The sequence below is a fragment of the Mobula birostris genome, chromosome 5 (genome assembly GCF_030028105.1).
Source record: "Mobula birostris isolate sMobBir1 chromosome 5, sMobBir1.hap1, whole genome shotgun sequence".
In the NCBI taxonomy this organism is placed as follows: domain Eukaryota; kingdom Metazoa; phylum Chordata; class Chondrichthyes; order Myliobatiformes; family Myliobatidae; genus Mobula; species Mobula birostris.
In genome coordinates this window covers 199,817,912-199,837,196 of record NC_092374.1, presented here as the reverse complement: position 1 = coordinate 199,837,196, position 19,285 = coordinate 199,817,912, and the positions used below count along the sequence as shown (strand labels likewise).

At 45.8% G+C, this 19,285-nt stretch overlaps 1 protein-coding gene across 1 annotated transcript in view; it reads right to left on the bottom strand.

Annotated features, from left to right (window-relative positions):
• The window catches only part of LOC140198466 (uncharacterized), a 119,750-nt gene that overhangs the window by 16,275 nt on the left and 84,190 nt on the right, over positions 1–19,285 (bottom strand). The window contains exons 13-16 of the mRNA XM_072259550.1: positions 10,735–11,060; positions 4,965–5,461; positions 4,781–4,876; positions 3,222–3,455 (exon numbers count right to left, since the gene is read on the bottom strand). Coding sequence (XP_072115651.1) covers positions 3,222–3,455; positions 4,781–4,876; positions 4,965–5,461; positions 10,735–11,060 — 1,153 coding nt within the window. The remainder of the gene's footprint in view (positions 1–3,221; positions 3,456–4,780; positions 4,877–4,964; positions 5,462–10,734; positions 11,061–19,285) is intronic.

Here is a 19,285-nt window from a genome sequence, read left to right as displayed (position 1 = left end):
GAGATTCTACACCTTCCGATCCTATGTCATCTCTTTCCAATGATTTAATATTTCTTATACACAGAGCCCCACCACCGCCTCTGCCTACTAACCTATCTTTCTAATACATCATATATCCTTGGACGTTCAGCTCCCAATGGCAGCCACCTTCTAGCCAAGTTTCAGAGAGGGCCAAAACATCGTACTTGCCAATCTGTGGTTGAATTTGAAGAACATCCATTTTATTCCTTATTCTGTGTGCACTTATATTAAGTATAACACTTTCAGTCCAGTATTTGTTGCTTTCTGTTTTAACTGCACCAGGCCTCTGTTTCCCTGTAATTTATGCCATTGGCTGTGATTAAAACTCCTCTCCAGCCTATTCTTTCTATTATCTCTGTTGCGTGCTATCTTTGATTTATTTCTGTTTTCCCCTTCCTCAACCATTTCACTCCAGTTCCCATCACCCTGCCAAATTAGTTTAAACGCTCCCTAACAGCTCTATTAAATGTGCCCGCTAGGATGTTGGACCCCTTTGGGATCAGGTGTAACCCGTTCTTTTTGTACAGGTCATACCTCCCCCAGAAGAGGCACCAATGATCCAGGAATCTGAAGCCCTGCCCACTACACCAGTCTCTCAGCCAAACATTAATATGCCGAATCATGCTATTCTTGCACTCGCTAGCATATGGCACAGGCAGCAATCCTGAGATTCGTACTCTAGAGGTCCCGTTTTTCAGCTTCCTACCTAACTCCCTGAATTCTCTCTTCAGGACCTCCTCCCTTTTTCTACCTATGTCATTGGTACCAGCATGTACCAAGAAATCTAGCTGGTCACCCTCTCCCTTCAGAATACTCTCCACCCGATCCGAGACATCCTGTACCCTGGCACCTGGGAGGCAACACACCATGCGGGTATCTCTATCAGGCTGACAGATCCTCCTGTCTGGTCCCCTCACTATGGAATCCCCTATGACTGCTGCATTCCTCATCTTCCTCTTTCCGTTCTGCACCACGGAACCAGACTCAGTGCCTGAGATCCGATCACCATGGTCATCCTCAGTAATCGTTTGAGGTTGGAGGTGACATTGGATGCATGCAACTCTGGCAGGGCTTGCAATACATTACTTCCTACAAAGCAAAACCCAATAGCATGAATGGCAGCGATGTTTCACTACCAGATGAGCTCAATGCCTTCTATGCCTGCTTTGAAAGGGAGAATAAAATTACAGCTGTGAAGATCCCTGCTGCACCCAGTGACTCTGTGATAGGGCTCTGAAAAGTTGTGCCAACCAACTGGCGGGAGTTTTCAACAACATTTTCAACCTGCCACTGCTATGAGCAGAAGTTTGCACTTGCTTCAAAAAGGCAACCAGTGCCTAAGAAGAATAATGTGAGCTGCCTTAATGACTATTGCCCAGTAGCATTCACATCTACAGTGATGAAAACCTTTGAGACATTGGTCATGGCTAGACCAAACTCCTGCCTCAGCAAGGACCTGGACCCACTACAATTTGCCTATCGCTGCAATAGGTCAACAGCAGACGCAATCTCAATGGCTCTTCACGGGGCCTTGGACCGCCCGGACAGTGCAGACACCTGTGTGAGGGTGCTGTTCATCGACTATAGCTCAGCATTTGACACAATCATTCCCACAATCCTGATTGATGGGCTGCAGAACCTGGGCCTCTGTACCTCTCTCTGCAATTGGATCATCGACCTCATAACCGGAAGGTCACCATCTGTGTGGATTAGCGATAAAATCTCCTCCTCACTGACACTCATCACTGGTGCATCTCAAGGGTGCATGCTTGGCCCACTGCTCTACTCTCTCTGCCCGTGACTGTATGGCTAGACATAGCTCAAATACCATCTATAAGTTTGCTGATGATACAACCATCATTGATAGAACGTCAGGTGGAGATGGGAGGGTGTACAGGAGCAATGTTTACCAACCAGTGGAGTGCTGTCATGGCAACAGCCTTGCGCTCAACGTCAGTAAGATGAAGGAGGTGATTGTGGACTTCAGGAAGGGTAAGACAAAGGAACACATACCAATCCTCATAGAGGGAGCAGAAGTGGAGAGACTGAGTACTTTCACATTCCTGGATGTCAAGATCTCTGAGGACCTAATACATCGATGCAGTTATAAAGAAGGCGAAACAGTGACTATACTTAGTCAGGAGTTTGAGGGGATTTGGTATGTCTACAAAAACACTCAAAAACTTCTGTGGGTGTGCCGTGTAGAGCATTCTGACAGGCTGCATCACTGTCTGTTATGGGGGGGGGGGAGCTACTGCACAGGATTGAGAGAAGCTGCAGAGGGTCTTAAATTCAGTCAGCTCCATCTCGGGTGCTGGCCTACAAAGTACCCAGGACATCTTCAAGGACTGGTGTCTCAGAAAGTTAGTGTCTATTCTTAAGGACCCCCACACCCAGGGCATGCCGTTTTCTCATTGTCGCCATCGGGTGGGGGATGCGGGAGCCTGGGGGCTCACGCTCGGTGATCTAGGAGCGGCTTCTTCCCCCTCTGCTATCCAATTCCTGGGTGGACGTTGAGCCCATGAACACTACCTCACATTTTAAAAATACGTAATATTTCTATTTTTACATGATTCTTAATCTATTCAATACACATATACTATAATGTATTATTTATTCTTCTATATTATGTATTGCATTGAATTGCTGCTGTTATGTTAATAGGCGAATCTGATTCTGATTCTATATTTTAAGTACAGGTTGATAGTTTCTTGATCAGTCAAGGTGTCAAAGGTTACAGGAAGAAGGCCGGTGAATGGGGTTGAGAGGGAAATAAATTGGCCATGTTGGACTGCTGGAGCAGATTTAATGGGCTGAAAGGCCTGATTCTGCTCCTATGTCATTTGGTTTAAACATACTAACTCCAGTTTAGCCCTCACAGCAGTGCAACAGCCACACCCACTGCATTTAACCACAGTGACTGGTATAAACAGCTTGCAGATATGAAACAATCACAATCTCATTGTCAAGATCACAGCAACTCATTCACAGGCAGTTTGGAGAAAATCCTCTGGTTGAACAGATATTAAAGAGGCCACTTATTTTGGAAAACACCATCAGCTCAGCCCTGGAAAAGGCGAACATGTTCCAATTTCTGAATCATTAGCAAATGCTGCATTTATTTCAGAAATGCCACCCAGCATTTTGTGATTGTGTATGTTCACTGAATCAATCTGTAGGAATGTAATGTAATCTCTCACCTTCAGAAATTTCACACTGTCTTTTTCATCCAGCTGTTTCTGTAACATTGAGATTTCTTCCCGAATTGAATTTAATTTCTCTTGAATCACTCGAAGATTTTTTTCCATTGGATTTCTAATCCTTGCCTCTTCTTTCCTGAGATCTCGGAGTAAGTGTTGCTCTTTCTCAGTGAGAATCTGATGCAGTTCAGCAAACTGGGATGTGATGTCTGACTGAAGGCTGTGTGACTGTTCCTGTCAAATGAAAGGTGAAGTTCAAAATGTTATGTTATTGTATTGTGGATCCTTTCAACAGGGAAGGTGACCATTCAGCCCATCAGTCTTGAGCACAGACTCATCAAGCACAAGAAGTCTTTCAGCCCAGCCAGTTGGTGTCACCATGATCTGTAAGGAGATTGTATGTTCTCCCCATGATTGCATGGGTTTCCATAAGATATAGGAGCAGAATTAGGCCATTTGGCCCATTGAGTCCATGTCACCATTTTATCACAGCCGATCCATTTTGCCTCTCAGCCCCAATTTCCTGCCATCCTATCTCTTCATGTCCTGGCCTGTCAAGAATCTATCAACCTCTGCCTTAAACATATATAAGCACTTGGCCTACACAACTGCCTTAGCAACGAATTCCACAGATTCACCACTCTCTGACTGAAGAAATGTGTTCTCACCTCCATTTTAAAAGGACGTCTCTCTATTCTGAGGCCATGTCCTCTGGCCTTCCACCATGGGAAACGTCCTCTCTACATCTACTCTATCAAAGCCTTTCACCATTCAATTGGTTTCAATGAGGTCGCTCCTCATTTTACTGAATTCCAGTGAATATCCGCCCACAGCCATCACGCGCTCTTCATAAAACAAGCCGTTTAATCATGTTCGTGAACTTCCTTTGAACGTTCTCCAGTCTCGGCACATCCTTTTTTAAGACAAGGGGCCCAAAACTGCGAACAGTACTCCAAATGAGACCTCGCAAGTGCTTTATAAAGCCTCGACGTTATATTCTCCGGGTGCCCCGGTTTCCTCCCAGAGACCAAAGACTCTTTGGTAGGTAGGTTAAATTGCCCTGTGATTAGGTTAGGGTTAAAGCGGGAGTTCGAAGGGTCTACTTCACGGTGTGTGTCTCAGTACTTAAGTAGATTCTACCTGCAGTATAACATACACAAAATGCTGGATACCGACCCTGAAGACGTTTAAATATTATTACTCTGCCTACGGTATTACATTTTAGCTTGTCGCGATGCTTGTGAAAGGAAGTTGATTATCCCATCATTCCCACTCCCTCATTATTCTCCTGTAGCCGATTCCCTATCACACGCCCGTTGACTCTCGTTGATTCACCACCCACTTTCACAAGGATAACTTACGGCAGACAATTGACCATCCAACCACAGTGTCTTTGGGATGAGGGAGGAATCCCAAGCGGTGACGCGGAGAACAGAGTTCAGGATCCAACCAGCTCACCAGGTCTCCGTGACAATAGCACCGATTGAGAAAAGCACCGCCCCAATAATGACCCGCATTACACCGATCAAATCTACACAGATCAGGAAATCGAAACTCACCCGAACTCTTTCAATGTTTTGTTTCTGTAGCTCCGCCATTGCCTTGATCACTGACTTCCTTTTTGTGAGAAGTTCGAAGGATGATTTAACCTGATCCTGGGTGGTTTCGAGAATCAGAAAATAAAAGCATTAGACAAGAAAGAAACAAATAAACAATCACGGTATCAAAATCTGTTGCCTTTACCTTGTAGACTTCAAACGCTTCTTTAATCGGCAGGAAGCGGTGCTCTTTGTGTTCCCGGGCATCTCGACAAATCACACAGATCAGCTTCTTGTCCGTTTCACAAAACAGCTTCAGTTCTTCCTCGTGTTTCTTGCAGTGAGGTTTCCTTTTCTTCTGTCTCGACTTCAGCTGTACTTTTCGAGCTTTCTCAGTCAGTCTTGCTAGGAGCCAACACGGTCTGAGAATCCGGTCCGCAAACTGCGCTCTACACTCCGGACAGGTGTTTCTCTCCTCCCTTTTCCAATGTCGTGTGATGCAGGAGCGGCAGAAGTTGTGTCCACACTCCAGTGAAACTGGATCGGTGAAGAAATCCAGGCAGATGGGGCAAATTGCCTCGTCCGTCCAACTTTCGACCTGCCCTTTCGAAGCCATGCCCGGTACCTCCTGATTCAGGGTCCTTTCAGTTTCGAGGAGCTGCTGCACCCCTGCAGTACCGCGATTGTCCACTAGACGCGCTCCTGTCTCCGGGAACGAACGGGACGTTACAAGCGTTCAATGGGAAGATAACCTGGCAGTTGCCGATTCCTCTCGCATAAAAGGGTGAGGAAACCAATCCTGAACGTAGATAAAACTAACTGAATAAAGATGCAGATACAATAGTGGCATTTAAGAGACTTAGAGATAGATACGTGATTCTTCAGGGTATTGATCGGCAGAAGAAATTCATAGTCATATTCATAGTCATACTTTATTTTTGATCCCGGGAGAAATTGGTTTGATTTGGCATCCTGTTCGACAGAGACATCGTGAGGCGGAGAGCCTCTTCATGAGCGGTTCTGTTCTCTTCTGTGTTCCGTGAAACTGGTAACGTGAGGTTGGAGGGAGGTCTCTGTCCATCCTGATCCGAGATTCAAGATTGTATAATGTCACTTCGAGTACACAGCGACACAGGTAGGAAAAGGGAGGAGATCGTGAAAACAGACTACAGGCGTTAGGAAGGAAGTTGAGAAGCAGGACCTCAAATGTAGTAATCTCGGGATTACTGCCTGTGCCACGTGACAGTGAGACTAGGAATAGAATGAGGAGGAGGATAAATGTGTGGCTGAGGAATTGGAGCAGGGTGCAGGGATTCAGATTTCTGGATCATTGGGACCTCGTTTGGGGCAGGTGTGACCTGTACAAAAAGGAAGGGCTGCACTTGCATCCGAGGGGGACCAATATCCTGGCGGGGAGGTTTGCTAAGGCTATTGGGGAAAGTTTAAACTAGAATTGCTGGGGGGGGGGGGGGGGGACCGAACTGAAGAGACGGAGGATGTGGTATTGGGAAATGAACCTGGTCAGGTGTCAGATCTCTCAGTGGGAAAGCATTTTGGAGATAGTGATCACGATTCTGTCTCCATTGCCATCGTATCGGAGAGGGATAGGAACAAGCAAGTTTGCAAAGCGTTTAATTGGATTAAAGGGAGATATAAAGCTATCAGACAGAAATTTGAAAGCATAAATTGGGAACAGATGTTCTCAGGGAAATGTACGGCAGAAATGTGGTAAATATTCAGGGGATATTTGCGTGACGTTCTGCAGAGGTTCCAATGAGACAGAGAAAGGATGGTAGGGTACAGGAACCGTGGTGAATAAAAGTTGTTGAAAAATCTAGTCAAGAAGATAAGAAAATATTATAAAAGGTTCAAAAAACTAGGTAATGATAGAGATCTAGAAGATTATAAGGCGAGCACGAAGAAGCTTAAGAATGAAATTAGGAGAGCCAGAAGGGACCATGAGAAGGCCTTGGCAGGCAGGATTCAAGAAAACCACAAGGCATTCTACATGTATGTGAAGAGCAAGAGGATAAGATGTGAGAGAATAGGACCAATCAAGTGTGACAGTAGAAAAGTGTGAATGGAACCGGTGGATATAGCAGAGGTACTTAAAGGAATACTTTACTTCAGTATTCACTACGGAGAAGGTTCTTGGCGATTGTAGGGATGACGTACAGCAGACTGAAAAGCTTGAACATATAGATATTAATAAATAGGATGTGCTGGAGTTATTGGAAAGCATCAAGTTGGATAAATCACCGGGACCGGACGAGATGTACCATAGGCTACTGTGGGAGGCGAGGGAGGAGATTGCTGAGCCTCTGGCAATGGTGTTTGCATCATCAATGGGGACCGGGAGTAGTTCTGGAGGATTGGAGGATTGCAGATGTTGTTCCTTTATTCAAGAAAGGAAGTAGAAATATCCCAGGAAACCAGTGTGTCTTACTTCAGTGATTGGTAAGTTGATGGAGAAGATACGGAGAGGCAGGACGTATGAACATTTGGAGAGGCATGATATGATTAAGAATAGTCAGCATGGCTTTGTCAAAGGCAGGTCGTGCCTTACGAGCCTGACTGAATTTTTTGAGGATGTGATTAAACACATTGATGAAGATAGATCAGTAGATGTAGTGTAAATGGATTTCAGCAAAGCATTTGATAAGGTACCCTATGCAAGGCTTATTGAGAAAGTAAGGAGGCATAGGATCCAAGGGGACATTACTTTGTGGATCCAGAACTGGCTTGCCCACAGAAGGCAAAGTGTGGTTGTAGACGGTTCATATTCTGCATGGGGGTTCGTGACCAGTGGTGTGCCTCAGGGATCTGTTCTCTTCGTGATTTTTATAAATGACCTGGATGAGGAAGTGGAGGGGTGGGTTAGTAAATTTGCTGATTACACAAAGGTTGGGGGTGTTGTGGATAGTGTGGAGGGCTGTCAGAGGATACAGATGGATATCTATAGGATGCTAAACTGGACTGAGAAGTGGCAGATGGAGTTCAACCCACACTCCCAGTCTTGGTCAAATATGATGGCAGAATATACAAACTTGTAGTATTAATGGTGAGATTCTTGGCAATGTGGAGGATCAGAGGGATCTTGGAGTATGAGTCTATAGGACACTCAAAGTTACTACGCAGGTTGACTCTGTGGTTAAGAAGGCATTCGGTATGTTAGCCTTCAACAACCATGGGATTGAGTTTAGGAGCAGAGAGGTAATGTTACAGCGATATATGACCCTGTTAAGACCCACTTGGAGTACTGTGCTCAGTTCTGGTCAGCTCACTGCAGGAAGGATGTGGAAACTATAGAAAGGATGCAGAGGAGATTTACAAGGATGTTGCCTGGATTGGGGAGCATGCCTTATGAGAATAGGCTGAGTGAACCTGGCCTTTTCTCCTTAGAGCGATGGAGGATGAAAGATGACCTGATAGAGGTGTATAAGATGATGAGAGATATTGATCGTGTGGATAGTTAGAGACTTTTTACCAGGGCTGAAATAGCTAGCATGAGAGGGCACAGTTTTTAGGTGCTTGGAAGTAAACCTTCTTCTCTTCACCTTCCCAGACACACCCACATAATCTCCCTGACAACTCTGAATGATCCGTCTGATTCATCCTCTTCCAATTAGGTCATGATCCCCTCACAACACCCTGATGATCTCTCCATCCACCCCTCCCATCCTCTCCACCCCTCAATACCTGACCCCTGCACAACTCCAAACCCAAATATCTCCCTCCACAACGATGGGATATTACAGAAGGCAGGATCCTCAAATAAGGCTAGGGCTTCTGCGGGGTGCAGTATTTCAGCCTCACTCTCAAAACGAGACAGGTTACCTGCCTCCCTCAATGCTAATGTTCCTGTTTCTGGTGATCTCAGTGTCACTGAGTCATTCAGCATGGAATCTGCTGCTGGGGGATCATTAGCTCAGTGCCAAATGAACAGTCCAGGCTGCAGGAGGACGTGCTGGAGAATGAGCTAAAGCTCAGTGCAGCCAATGCAAAGGCTCCGTGGAGAAGAAACACGGATTGAGATGGATGGGGAAGTTCCACAGGCATTGAAAAGTTACATCACTTCTGTGACAAACTGAGTTTTAAACAATGTTAACATGACAGAATGTTCTAAAATGTAAAACTGTATTTAGTCTTTTGTACATACATTTACTGTGAATAAAGTGTACTTTTGAAATACAAATTGCAGCTCAGATACAGACCTTTTGGCCTTCGAGTCTCATCAACCACTTACACTAATCCTACACTGCAGATCCCTCATTGGCCTCTTCAGTCACCTCAGTTCTGGAGCGAGTGATCCTCAACTCCGGGAAACTGCTGGAGAACGTTCATTTCCCTGTGTAAGGAAAGAGTTAATTGTGATTCCTTATTGGTACATGGCGAAATAAAATGGAAGTTTAAAGACAAAATGGTGTCAGGTGGAATGTGGTAACGACCTGCTTTTTCTGATATTGACCAACATCTTGTCTCAACTTTGAAAGCACATTATTCAGATGAAATACCAAAATGTCCCCTTCGTCCTCAATTCTGTGTCTGGGCTGAAGGTTGTATGAAATAAGAGGGTGCAGCTGGTACCACCAAGGTATTGGAAAATACTGGGGTGATAATTGTGTTATGCTTTGTTAGAATCTCAAATGGTGTAAAAAGGGACATTTTCTTTGCGTAGCGGCAGAGTTTTGTCTGAGGCTAGGTCATAACCAGTGTTGGTGCTAGGGGTTAAGGAAGATACTGATAAGTTAGAGTCAGAAGGGGAGAGGGGAAAGCAAAAGGTTGCTTGAAAGATCGTTGGATCTCTGATTTCCTTCTGACATTGCAGAGATCGGCTCAGTGAATGACAGGTACTATTTTGATTTCTATACAGCTACTACTGCAGACTTTTATTTCCCCTTCTGTATTGCATTTGTGCTGGTTCAAATAAAATCTTTTTTTGTTACCTTGAACACGTGTGCAACATCTCTTGTGTTTGTGAATGCATATGCGAATTCCTTGAGCTGAGTCAGAAACGAATGCGGAGTGGATTTTGTTACATCCTGTGTGGCCAGCAGGTGGCGGAATTGCCTCAGTTATTCGCCCTCACGCTCTGCTTCACTCGGAGTTCACCACTGTCCAGCAGGAGTTGTCGGGAATTTCTCTGGTCCTCTGCCCCTGTCCTTACCCTGGAGGGAGCATCACGGACTGAGGGGATCACAAGTTACGGAAGTCTGAGAAAACGGTGCTTCAGCAGCTGTCGAGGAAACAGTCAATACAACAGACACAGGCAGAGTCTGTTTATCCTCAGAGTGGGAATGTCAATTCCTACAGGGAGTAAATATAAGGTGAGAGGGGAAGGTTTAAAGGAGATTGATGAGGCAAATTTTTTTAACCTTGAGAATGGTCGGTGCCCGGAACGTGCTGTCAGGGGAGGAGGTGGAAACAGATACAACAACAACATTTCAGTGACATTTAGACAGACGCATAGACTGTAAAGAGCATCCTCTGTACCCCGTGTTGACTGTATTTGTTGTATCCATTGTTTCTGTATCCAGTGAGAAACACATCTGTGTAAGCGCCCGGGTCAATTTAATGCATTTACACAGCGACTGTACCGAAATACCAGTTGTTGTTGTTGACTGCTGCATCCACAACTGCTGAACATAGAACATTGAACAATACAGCACAGGAACAGACCATTCGGCCCGCAAGTCTGTGCTGAATATTGTGCCAGTTCAATCTCATCCCATCTGACTGTTCATGGTCCAAAACCCTCCATTCCCTGCCTGTTTATGTGTCTGTCGAAATTTCACTGAAATTTTGCTGTAACATCTACTTCCACCACCTCCCCTCACGGTACCTTCCAGGAACCTACATTCTCTGTGTAAAAAAAAACTTGCTTCATCAATCTCCTTTAAACTTTCTCCTCTCACCTTATGTTTAGTCCCTGTAATATTTGACATTCCCACGCTGATGATGATTCCCACACTGACTGTCAATCCCGTCTGTGTCCGTTATTGTTGTTGACCGTTTCCCCGACAGCTGCTGAAGTACCATGTTCCCAGTCTTTGTGATCCCCTCCGTCTGTGATGCTCGCTCCCTGGTATCGAGACGGGGGCTGTTGACCAGAGTAATTCTCCACATCTCCTGTTGGACAGTGGGCAGCTGCGACACATTCCGTCCCGGCAGGTGAAAGAAGAGTCTGAGAGCAAATAACTGGAGCAATTGTCCCATCTGCTTCTGCATCTGTCTCCCGGAGTTAAGCATGACTCGCTTCCACTGCAGACTGATGTGGCTGATGAGACCAATGTGGAAGCCGCTATGTAAGATTAGTGTAAGTGGGTGAGGACCCTATGGGCTGAAAGGCTGAAAGGTTGAGTGATATGGAGGGTTAGAGGGGATCGGAGGGATGGTCAGGTAGATCATCGGAGCGTTGGGAGGGTGTCATGCACATGATTGGAAGAGATCGGATCAAACAGATCATTGGGAGATTGTCAGAGATTAAGGGGGTTGTGTCCAGGAAGGTGAGATGGTGATGGAGAAAACGGGGGCGGGCTTCAGTTATTTGTTTGGGAAGGGTCAGGTCATAGAGGAAGTGGCCGGAGAAGATCATTTCGGGAGTGTGCGGCTCGCCAGGTAGATGACGAATGAGTATGGAAAATTAACTTTGTCCAGCGACCAGGTTACCAAGAATGATGTCAGACCAATAGAAATAGCATACGATATTGGAGCAGATTTAGGGAACTTGGCTCATCAGGTCTGCTCCACCACTTCATCATGGCTGATCCATTTTTCCTCACAACCCTAAAGCCTTCTCTCCGTATCGCCTCACGCCCTGACTAACCAAGAATCTATCAGCTTCTGCCATTAATATACCAAAAGATTTGTGTTCATTTCCAATTAATTTTGGCCAGCTCCTGTCTCATATCTCTGTAATTCCCAAGAACAGCGCTTACTCCGAGATCTCAGGGAAGAAGAGGAAAGGATTCGAAATCCAATGGAGAAAAATATACGAGAGATTCAAGAGAATTTAAATCCTTTTCAGGAGAAAACCTCAAACTTGCAGGAACAGATAGATCACAAAGACAATATAGTATTTCTGACGGTAAGAGATTACATTACAGATTGATTCAGTGAAAATATAGTCACAAAGTTGTGAGTGGTATTTCTGAAATAAATGCAGCATTTATCGATAATTCAGAAATTGGTGAATGTTCTGTCTAGTTCAGGGCCGAGCTGGTGTTCTTTCCGAAATAAATGGATTCCTTTAATATTTGTACATTCAGAGGATTTTCTCCAAACTACTTGGAAGTGAAATATTGTGATCTGGACTCTGAGTTCGTCGTTGTTTAATGTCTCCGCAGTTCACGTTAATCACAGTTGCATGCAGTTTGTGTGACTGGTGCAGTGGCGTAAAGGTGCATGGTGCCGGAGGGAAAATGTAAACAGGGATTTAAACTGATTTTATGGCACTACGCTCCACTTTCTTGATCTCTGGAGACAGATTATCCACAGGCATCTTCCACGAAATTTCCGATTCCCATGGTTATCCTGAGGACGCCTTTTTCTACCGTTTCTCCTTTAAAATGCTATTCCATTTCTTGCTTCCTTCATCTCTGCCACAGCTGCTCCCAGGGTGAGGTTTTCCTTTCCAGGACACCAGAGATGCTCTCCTTCTTCAAAGAATGGGGTTTCCCTTCGTCCAACATTGATATTTCCCTCACCCACATCTTCTCCATTTCCCGAATGCCTTAAGAGTAATACAGTTCCTCTTGTCCTTACTACCACCCCTTGACCCTCCGCATCCAACACATCATTCTGCACAACTTCTGCCATCTCCAAAGGGATCCTATCACCAATCACATCTTTACCTCCCCACCCCACCTCCGAACTCTTTCTGCAGGGATCGCTCATTCTGTAATTCCCTTCTCCGTTCAGCCCTCCCCACTACTCTCCAGCTTAGCACTTATGCCTGCAAGCAGCAAAAATGCGACGAAGTGCTAAGCCTGCCCATTCGCCTCCTCTCTCACTTCAGTTCAAAGCCCTAAACTGCTCTTCCAGGTGGGGCAACACCGCCTGTGAATCTGCTGGGGTTATCTATTTTATCGGTGCTCCCAATGCAAGCCTCCTCTACGTTGGTGAGATCCATCATAAATTGGGGCACCATTTCTTCGACCACCTCCGCTCCATCTGCCTAAAGTGGAACTTCCCGGTGGTCAAACATTTTAATTCCATTCCCATTTCCATTCCAATATGTAGGTCATGGCTTCCCCGTGGCACGATGCGGCCACCCTGGGGGTGGAAGAGCAACATTTTATATACCATCTGGGTAGATTCCAACCTACTGGCATGAATATCGATTTTTCCTTCCGGTACAAAAAAATTGCCCCTCCTCGCCTTTCCTTCTGTTTCTTGCGCTGGCTTCTCACCTCTTCTTGCATGTCGTGCAGTTGCTAACAGGAGGGGCATAGTTTTAAGGTGCTTGGAAGTAAGTACAGAGGGGATGTCAAGGGTAAGCTTTTCACACCACGGAGTGGTGGGTGCGTGCAATGCACTGCCGTCGACGGAGGTGGGGGCGGATACAATAGGGTCTTTTAAGAGACTCTTAGATAGGTACATGGAGCTATGAAAAGGAGAGGGCTATGCGGTAGGGTAATTCTAGGCAGTTCCAGGAGTAGGTTACATGGTCGGCACAACATTGTTCTCCAGCTTTTGACCTTTCCCACCCACCTTGCTTCACCTATCACTTTCCAGCTATCCTTTCTGAGCAAAGCGGATGAGCTTAGACCGCGGATCAATACTCGGAGCTATGGTGCTCTGGCCATTACAGAGACTCGGATGGCTCCGGGGCAGGAATGGCTACCTAGAGTGCCAGACTTTAGATGACTCAGAAAGGACAGGGAGGGAGGCAAAAGAGGTGGGGGCGTTGCGCTGTGATCAGAGATAGTGTCACGGCTGTAGAAAAGGAGGAAGTCATGGAGGGATTGTCTACTGAGTCTCAGTGGGTGCAAGTTGGGAAGAGGAAGGGGACAATAACTCGACTTGGTGTTTTCATAGACCACCCAATAGCAACAGGGACATCGAGGAGCAAGTGGAGAGACAGATAATGGAACGGTGCAATAATAACAGGGTTGTCGTGATGGGGAATTTTAATTTCCCCAGTAATGATTAGCATCACCCGAGAGAAAAGGGTTTAGATGGGGTGGAGTTTGTTAGCTGTGTTCAGGACAGTTTCCTGGCCCAATATGTAAATAAACCTACAAGAGGAGAGGCTGTACTTGATCTGGTATTGGGGAATGAACCTGGTCAGGTGTCAGGTCTCTCAGTAGAAGAGCATTTTGGAGATAGTGATCACAATTCTATCTCCTTTACCATAGCACTGGAGAGGGATAGGAACAGACAAGTTAGGAAAGTGTTTAATTGGAGTAAGGGGAAATATGAGGCTATCAGGCAGGAACTTGAAAACATAAATTGGGAGCAGATGTTCTCAGGGAAATGAACACCAGAAATGTGGCATATGTTCAGGGGATATTTGCGTGGCGTTCTGCATAGGTACGTTCCAATGAGACATGGAAAGGATGGCAGAATACAGGAACCATGGTACACAAAGGCTGTTGAAAGTCTAGTCAGGAAGAAAAGAAAAACTTACGATTAAGGAAAACCCCAAGGCATTCTACAAGTATGTGAACAGCAAGAGGATAAGGCATGCGAGAATAGGACCAATCAAGCGTGACAGTGGAAAAGTGCGTATGGAACCGGAGGAGGTACTGGAGGTAATTAATGAATACTTTGCTTCAGCATTCAGCGGATTGAAATGCCTCAGCATATAGACGTTAGGAAAGAGGATGTGCCGGAGCTTTTGGAAACCATCAATTTGAGTAAGTCACCAGGACCAGACTAAATATAACCCAGGCTAATGTGGAAGGCGAGGGCGGAGAATGCTGAGCCTCTGGCAATGACCTTTGTATCATCAATAGGAATGAGAGAAGTTCCGGAGGATTGGAGGTGTTGTTCCCTTATTCAAGAAAGGGAATAGAGATCGCCCAGGAAATTATAGACCAGTAAAGTCTTACTTCAGTGGTTAGTAAGTTGATGGAGAAAATCCAGAGAGGCAGGATTTATGAACATAAGAGGCATAAGATGATTAGGAATAGTCAGTGTGGCTTTGTCAAGGGCAGGTCATGCCTTACAAGCCTGTCTGAATTTTAAGAGGATGTGACTAAACACATTGATGATGGTAGAGCAGTGAATGTATTGTACATGGATTTCAGCAAAGCATTTAGTGAGGTACCCCATGCAAGGCTTATTGAGAAAATAAGGAGGCATGGGATCCATGGGGATGAATTGGCTTGTCTACAAAAGGCAAACAGTGGTTGTAGATGGGTCATATTCTGCATGGAGTTCAGTGGCCAGTGGTGTGCCTCAGGGATTTGTTCTGGGACCCCTTCACTTCGTGATTTTTATAAATGACCTGGATGAGGATGGGTTAGTAAATTTGCTCATGACACAAAGGCTAGGGGTGTTGTGGATAGTGTGGAGGGCAGTCAGAGGTTACAGCGGGACATCGATAGGATGCAAAACTGGGCTGAGAAGATGGAGTTCAACCTATATAAGCGTAACATGTTTCTTTTTGGTAAGTCAGATATGATAGCGCAATATAGTAATAAGATTCTTGGCAGTATGGAGGATCAGAGAGATCTTGGGGTCCGAATCCATAGGACAGTCAAAGCTGCTGCGCAGGTTGACTGTGTAGTTAAAAAGGCATACAGTGTATTGGCTTCCATCAACTGGAGGGTTCAGTTCAAGAGCTGAGAGGTAATATTACAGCTTTTTAGGTCCCTGATCAGACACAATTTGGAGTACTGTGCTCAGTTCTGGTCACCTCACTATGGAAGGATGTGGAGCCTATAGAAAGTGTGCCAAGGAGATTTAAAGGGATGTTGCCTGGATTGGGGAGCATGCCTCATGAGACAACATACATAAAAGTTGCTTTTATGTGTGTTTCTTGAAATTCCAGCATCTGCAGATTTCCTCGTGTATACTTCCATGAGAATAGGTTGAGTGAACTTGACCTTTTCGCCTTGGAGCGACGGAGGATGAGAGGTGACCTGATAGATGTGTATTAGATGATGGGAGGCATTGATCGTGTGGATAGTCAGAGGCTTTTTCCCAGGGCTGAAATGGCTAGCACGAGAGGGCACAGTTTTAAGGTGCTTGTAAGATCAGTGGAGATGTCACGGGTAAGATTTTATGCAGAGAGTGGTGAGTGCATGGAATGGGCTGCCGGCGACGATGGTGGAGGTGGATACAATAGGGTCTTTTAAGATAGGTACATGGAGCTTAGAGAAGGAGAGGCTATTTGTAGCCCCAGGTAATTTCTAAAGTAAGTACATGTTCGGCACAGCATTGTGGGCTGAAGGGCCTGTATTGTGCTGAAGTTTTTCTATGTTTCTATGCTTCCTCCCCTCTCCCCAACTTTTCATTCTTACTCATTCCTTTCCAGTCCTGAAAACCATTTTGGGAGAATCGTATGATGCCATGAAGCGAAGTAAAACGTATACTGTTCCCTTTGTTATCGTGTAAGAGATATCTCTAAATAAGACTTAGACGTAAAGACTGCTATAATAGTAGAGAGAAAGAGGTACAGATATTTTATTCCAGTAGCAAACCCACCTGCTGGGAAGCATCACTTGTCCCATGGTCAGCTGGAGATACCTGAACACACTGACACAGGGTACAACACCGCCAGTTCATGGAAAACTACATCCTAATCCCTTCCACCCTTCAGAACCACCCCATGAGATGAAGATGCATATGAGCACAAGAGCTATTAAATGAAAAATCCTTTTGGGTAACCATTGGGATAAAAGCTGGGACAATCACACAAATACAGGTAAACACAGGTCTGCTTCCTACAGAACTTCTGGGATCCCACAGTTGTTATCAAACCACCACACGGAGATCCTGAGACTGCGTAGACCAAGCAGCATTGACCTCGTATCAATCACACGGACCCTATTTGATCTGGCAAAGTTCCCCTCACGCGAAGTCTCACTAGTTCCACGATGTCTGTGCTGGCTGTCATACTAAATTAAACCACTTTTATCTGTCTGAGGACATTTTATCTTCCATCTGTCACAACTCCCCTGTGAACCAAGCACCTTCAACTCCTGTCTCATAGCTTTTTTTCCCCTCTGTATACCCCTGAACATGAAACCTTGACAATCTCTTTCCTCCACAGATGGTGCTTGACTCGCTGAGATCCCTCAGCAGATTGTTTGATGCTCCAGCATCCAGGCTCTGTAATTTTTTTGTGCCTCCGGTCATCCTCGAGAAGATCATATACTCTCCCTCGTTACATTTGTACCCTTAATATACATGTAGAATATTTATCACCAGCAGCACAATTGTCTCTGATGTAAATAAAACAACTGTGTTATCTTTAACTTCCAGAAATGACCAACACAATCTAAAATGGGGCGCAGATATTTTCAAACACAACCTCAGCATTCAATAAGCAAAATATATATTGTAGATGCATCATGCAGGTCAGACAGCATCTGTGCAGAGAGGAGTATGGTCATCGGTTCAGGTAGAGGCCGGTTTATCAGAACTTTTATGCAGGGTTGTTAACCTGAAACTTTGGTTCTGTCTCTCGGTCCACAGAGCGTCTGAGCTCCAGTCTGTGATTTGGCAGGCAATTGTATGGCATCTTGGTGAGAGTCACCTGGAGCACTGTGTGCAGTTTGTTCTCCCGACCCATAGGGGGCTCTAGAAGCACTGGAGCATGAGAATTCAGATGCAAAAAGGGCTTGACCGGGCAGATGTTGAGACGTATTCATAAATGAGGGAGTCACAAACAAGTGAACATAGATATATCTAAAGGGGCTGGTCATTTAAAACTGAGATGTGAAGGATTCCACAGGAGTCTGCGAAGATTCGGCCTGTCATGAAAAGAAAACCTTAACAAACTTCTATAGATGTCTGGTGCAAAGTGTGCTGACTGGCTGCATTATGGCCAGCAATGGGAGCACCGATGTCTCTGAGTGGAAAATCCTACAAAAGGTAGTGGATTTGGCCCCGTACATCATCGATAAACCCCCCCCCCCGCCCCAAGCATTGAGCACATTCACATGAATCGTTGCCATAGCATCCATCATCAAAAATCCTCGCCACCCAGGCCATGCTCTTTTCTCGCTACTGCCATCAGGCAGACGGTACAAGTACCTCAGGACTTATACCACCAGGTTCAAGAACAGCTACTACTCCTCAACCATCAGGCTCTTGAACGAAAAGTGGCGGATGGAGCGATGGCGCTCGACGAAGCGGTTCCCAATCTGCGCGGGCCTCGGCGACGTAGAGGAACCCGCACGAAGAACACCGGATATAGTGGATGATCCCGGCAGACTCGCAAAAGAAGTTTCGCCTCACCCGGAAGGACGCTTTGGGGAGCTGAATGATGGTGGGGGAAGAGGTATAGGGGCATGTGTAGGACTTGTGTCGCTTGCAGGGATGGGTGCCAGGAAGGAAAGCCGTGGAGAGGGATGAGAAAACCGGGGAGTCACACAGAGAATGATCCCTACGGAAAGCGGAGAAAAAGGTCGGAAGGCAGGGTAGCGTAGCAGTTCGTGCAATCACTTTTCAGCGGCAGTTATCACCAACCGGAGTTCGATTCTATAGTTTCTTCCGGATGCTCTAGTTTCCTCCCACATTCCAATGACATACAATTAGGATCAGTGAGTCGTAATTATGCTATTTTGGCCCCGGAAGCATGGTAAGCCTTGCAAATACCCTCCGCACAATCCCCGGACAGACTGTGTTGATTGTTGACTCCGATTGACACCTTTCCCTGTGCATTCCGATATTTCTGTGTCACTCAGGCCCTCGTCGGTCAGGGCCAACCACGTACATTGCGTCCTGACTGTCAAGTTGCGCGCCTGGGCAGCTCAATATGGAAAGCAAGACGTGCCCATGTAGCAAGCTGCCCTCTCCGAAGATTAACCCAATGAATGACGGAGATCGATACAGTTTGGCACCAGCAGCATCGCAGGAGTTGCCAGTAAGCTTTGAACTCAACGTGCAACTCCGGCTCCGAATGTGTCCGTTGGGGTCTACTCCCGAAGCCTTCCTCATAAATGGGTATACAGTATCCGCAGGGCAGCGGGGTTTTGAGACCAGAGTTTTCCTTCTCCTTGATGACCAGCCAACCGTGCTAACGAGCCCCATTTGCCAGAAGCGACTGGATTAAAGGCGCCAGTAACCCTCATTTGCCCCTTCCTCTGACAGAGTCACGGTTTCACTGGACTTCGTTGCCAAGCCACACGTGAAGGCCAGGAGCTGGACTTGGTTGTCAGAAGCTATTTCAGGTGCCCACCATTCGCAGCATTTAATAGGCAGTGGGTGCTTGTCCCCGTTACAATCCCTGGCTCTAACAACCTTTTGTATACGTGACAAAGGATTTTTTTTCTCTTTTCTGTCTTTAGTTCACAGTCGTTAAAAGAAGATCGCATGGATGAACTACAACAATTGTTCATCCCAGTTTGG